The sequence below is a fragment of the Adiantum capillus-veneris genome, chromosome 26 (genome assembly GCF_014529385.1).
Source record: "Adiantum capillus-veneris isolate H3 chromosome 26, ASM1452938v2, whole genome shotgun sequence".
NCBI lineage: Eukaryota > Viridiplantae > Streptophyta > Polypodiopsida > Polypodiales > Pteridaceae > Adiantum > Adiantum capillus-veneris.
This window is the reverse complement of record NC_140956.1, coordinates 124,749,365-124,754,318: the sequence shown is the minus strand read 5'-3', so window position 1 is coordinate 124,754,318 and position 4,954 is coordinate 124,749,365. Positions and strand designations below refer to the sequence as shown.

The window sequence follows — 4,954 nt, the reverse complement described above, 5'->3', positions numbered from 1 at the left end:
ATGGTCCTCCTTCCTTATCATGTTGGTGTTACTATTATTAGTTATTACTATTAGTTTTGAATTTGATGGCCAAACACTATGTACTCTAATGGAGAATCCATTATACAGCTAGGATTACATACATGGCAAACAAGGCGTTCCTAGGGATGAATGGCACTGCCGGAGGCGAGATGAGAAAGAGAAAAATCGATTGATATGAAAATATAGCTTGACCTGCGTTCCGCTGAGAGAGAGAGAGAGAGAGAGAGAGAGAGAGAGAGTCTAAAGCTTGCTTCACCAAGATTTAAAGCAACAAACATGGAAAGACTGGAGGATTCTTGCAATAGAAAATTCTACTTGTGGCCTGAGATAGGGGCCACATTTTTGTAGTAAAACATTGAAAAACGATGCAGTAGCAACTACAAAGAAAGAATTGCATTTTTCCCATCGTGGAGGGAAGGATGTTAAAAGAATGGAGGCCATGGCATTTTTGCCCCCCCCGCCCCCCGAAAGCATTAATCATAAGAAGTTTTGGACAAATTCTCACAATAATTCCCACATTGTGACTTACTTCAACATCATGAGCTTCTGTGAGGGAGGCACCACATACCTAGCTAGGTACGATTGGGGGCAAAAAACACTGGAAAAACACTGGAAAAGACTTCGTTTTCCTACATGAGAAAATTTATAAATCTTCTTGTGAATGCGCCTGGTCACATATACTAAAGTTTCCCAATTGGAGCATGTCTCAAAATTGGCTAACTTCAACTTTTGTGAATGCCATCACTAATCAGCACTAATAACCCTAGTGAATGGCAATGACACAATTAGCCTTGAGCATCATTCATGTGGCATGAACAATGATGACAACGGTGGTAAACGCAATATCAAATGTAATGGCAGCATTAATTACTTACTAATGGCAACATTTGATTCATTTTCGGATTCTATTTAATTGCCTCGTTTCCGAATATACAGTAGAAATGCTGGCTAAACAGATTCTAAAGAATGGAATCTGATAATGCAGGTAGCCTTCTGAAGAAATTCATGGCAGGACTTGGCATATTATGCCGGAACCTCGGATGCCGGAAGAAGTAGAGGCCGAAGAGCACTCCAATGACACGCAGAGGTGTGACATAGAGGATGATGGCTATCACAAAGCAGCACAAGATGAAAATGCAGGTGGCACGAGGATCGCGCCAGCTCAGAAGCGCATTTAAGCGCTCGAGCTGAGTGACCAAATCAGAGAGAAAAATCTGAATGCGGCCGGCGAGGCGGCGCAGCCGATCATAGCGCGCCTTCACTATCTCTGGTGGTTTAGAAGAGGGGTAAGTGTCGAATTCCTCATCAAGCTCGTCGTCCAGCGTTTGAGCCACTTGCGAGAGGCGTATGTCCATATGAGGGGGCTGTGAGGGTTGGTATTGCCAGTGCCAAGCTCCAATCAAGCATATGTAGAGAAAAAGTGTGGGCAGGATTTGCTCTGGGAAGCATACCAGAATCATGTAGAGAACTATAACAAGCAGTGTGGTGACCTTGTTTTTCCAGTAGCAGACATCGTATAGCCACTTGACAAAGTTTCTCAACCCCAAGAACACATTCGCCATGCGGTTCCAAGTGGCTTTGCTCCTCCTGTAGCTCCATGCGTGCGCATCTGTGTCTAGCATGTAGCGCACCACCTCCGCCCTTATTGGTGGCTCGGCTCGATGTAGATGCATGATGAGGATGTTGGTTGCCACCTTGCGAAGTGCGTCAACTTGCCGCACGCTCAGCGGCTCGCTGTAATGCAGCTTTGGCAGAAGAGGATTCACATATGCATGTATGAGATTGAACTGAGAAGTGCATGAGAACCTTATTGCAATCTCAAGCTCTCCTTTCTTCTTCACTCCAGAGCGCTCTAAGCTAATCAGAGGGTAAGAGTGTGTGTATGTGCGATCCGTCCGCAAAGTAGAAAGGCGAATGCGTAGCTTACCGATGATGGCGTCCTTCGGGGCGGGCCCAGCATTTCCGCCACCTCCACCACCCTGATTTGCCTGCTTCTTGTTGTCCTCATTCAAGAGATGGTTGTCAAAGACACCAACCGTCAACACTGTGCACGGATCATAAACCTCCCATGTGTATTGCTCATGCCAGCTTGGAGACAGGCTCCCCACAATTGTGCGGGTGCGAATCCACTTCTTGCCATACTTTGCAATGCAGTAGGCATCAGCTGTGCCCTTTCCGTCACGTGTCTTTGTGGGAAGAAGTGTGTGCGCGGCGAGAATCCCGAGCTCAAGGACCCCCATAGCCGGCTTCCACAAGCGACGATCTGTAGGCTGCACATCACTAGTATGATGTGTAGTCTCATCAAGCACATGGTATCCTCCATCCAAACTAGCAGATAACTGCAACCGGCTAGTAAACTTGATGCCATTTTTGGGCGGAGGGGGTGGTGCTCCGTCCTTCTTTGCATCCGCAGCAGGCGCATCTTCAGGCTTCTTTTCCTTTTGAAGGTCAACCCACTTGGGCTCTACAGGTTTTCTATCATACCTTTTGGGCACATTATACAGAGGGAGCCTCACAAGCCCAATAAGCTCATCTTTGTCCTTGCTGATTCTGTTGATCACTCGGATGACAAGCTGCTCAGCAAAAGGCTCTGCAGCGACAAAGAGGATTTCTTCACCTGCGAAAGTGGTGGAGCCGCCTCGGCGGGCAGCTGGACGGCTATGCATCTGTCCCACACCCAGCTGAACCACTGCAAATACATCAGCCTTAATATCCTTACCAGGCAGAAAGAGGTCTTGTGCCTGTAGGAGCTTGACGCGTAGGTACCAAAGCCTGGGGGAGATGTAAACCTTGGATCTGTTGAGTGCAATCCCGCCAGTATCAGATTGCCATGCATCGGGAAACGCCTCATCTGCTTGTGTGCCAAGCCATATGGCAAGCATGATCTCTCCTTTGGCGCGTTTTTCTTCTTTGCGCGCTTCAAGCCGATACCATTGTGGTGCGAGTGGGCTATCGGGTGGCCTGCGAGTTGGGATCTCCGCCATGTCAAATGAGACATAGCCAAGAAAATCATCGGCTGTGACTGTATCTTTGTCCCAGCAGGAGATCTCGACTGCTTGTGCCGCATGTGCTTTTCTATCAAATGCAAAGACGTAGTTCCACTCTGGCTTGAGAGTTTTGACCTTGACATCTGTTTTTGCTTTTGTATTGCCCACCTTCACCTCCACATAGGGGTCTGAGCTGCCATTGATATCTTTAGCAGCAAGATCTCTGGCTTTAACTACTTTAACGAAGAGATACTCGATGGGTAGAACCAAATCATGGGCTACTCGCTCAATGTTGAGCTTTGGATTGGTGGTTTTGACATCAAAGCTACCAACATCTTCAGCTTCATAGACACTCACGAGACTGATGGTTTCTGGCTTGCTTTCTACTTTTTTGACATCGGCTTTTCCTCCGCCACCACCACCACCTCCTCCGCTGCCGCCACCGCCCCCTCCTCCTCCACCACCACCACCGCCCCCCCCTCCTCCTCCTCCTCCTGCCCCTCCCCCTCCCCCTCCCCCTCCCTTCTGGTCCTTCCCTCCTTGCTCAGGCTTCTTGGCTTGCTCCTCATAATAATACAGCTTCAAGTATATCTCGCCTCGACCCCTCGAGAACACCGATGTAAACAATCCCCTCTTCTCTAATGTATAAGGCACAATCATCTCTGCTGCCTCAGTGCCCTTCTTCTTGACTTCGCACGCCCATATTTTGACCTTCCCTAGAGACCTCTGCGAACCATTCTTCACGGTGAAGATACCCACCTCTATGCATTCCTCTTCCAAGGCATCATTGGAGCTCACCTTGAACTCAAACTTCTCATTCCACACTGGGTTCAAGTCCTTGTTCTTCACTTTTGTTTTCTGCCTTTGTCCATCAAAATCCACGATCACGAAGGGGCTTGAGGTGCCCTCTCCGTCCTTCGGCATCAGATTCTTCGCATAGCACACCTCCACGACAAGCTTGAGGTCTGGCATTGCTGCTCACAAAATTGATGAATCCCAGGACCTTGCTTGAGGCTCAAGGTGTCATAAGTAGAGAAAGGATGGATCCACACATATATACACACAAACACTTCATTGGATGGGCTTTACAGAATGTTTCCTTGATATGAACGGCTTATGAAACAATCGATAAGCGTGCTCACAAATACATTATATCACACGCACACACACACACTCACATACGAACAAGCACGCCAAAACGATGTAAACAGATTACCTCCTCATCGAGAAGGATCGGATTATTCTGTGGACATGTGTAATCCAGCCATTGACATGCATCAAAGATGATACAAGAGCACAAGGAACCTTGTTATTAGAAAATACACAGACAGCGCCCAATAGTGATCATCAGGAAGGCAGTGGGGGCTAGTCAAAACAAAGAATTGAAATAAAGATAGATGTGAGATCATGTAATTCACATACAAGCATATTAATGTTATGCTACACTCACTCACTCACTCTCTCTCTCTCTCTCTCTCTCACACACACACACACACACACACACAATCAAGAGGAGTTACATGCTGCCTAATTTGATATAGACCTTTGCAGAGGAGACCAAGGAACGGCTGCTGAAGCTAATGGTAGCCTCACCACCAGTAGGCCCATACAAATGCAACACAAAGGTTGAAAACAACAAAATGAAGACGAACAATGGGAAAAAAGAAAGAGCAGTAGCCAGCAGAATTAGAATTAATAGGACTTTTACAAAGAGTGGGAGAGCTCTACAATAATGTGCAAGTTGGCATCATGGCCAGTGGCTTATTTGTAAAGTAGGTAGGGCCTTTTGATGAGGTTGTGAGCTCTTTTGGTAGGACCTTTGATGTGGGCTTGTGAAGAGTTCAATGCCTTCCTTTTCACCTTTTCTATGCAGTGGCCTACTACACACATACATATAACAGCTCCTCCAGCTAGCCTTGTTGTATTCTGTGGTTTTGCCTAGCTAA

At 47.1% G+C, this 4,954-nt stretch overlaps 1 protein-coding gene across 1 annotated transcript; it reads right to left on the bottom strand.

Moving 5' to 3' along the window:
- Nucleotides 1-866: 866 nt before the first annotated feature.
- Nucleotides 867-4,685, bottom strand: LOC147424136 (FT-interacting protein 7-like). The gene has a single exon (XM_086501137.1). The coding sequence runs from the start codon at nucleotides 3,978-3,980 to the stop codon at nucleotides 981-983; it is 3,000 nt and encodes a 999-aa protein (XP_086357263.1). The 5' UTR covers nucleotides 3,981-4,685; the 3' UTR covers nucleotides 867-980.
- Between the last annotated feature and the right edge of the window lie 269 nt (nucleotides 4,686-4,954).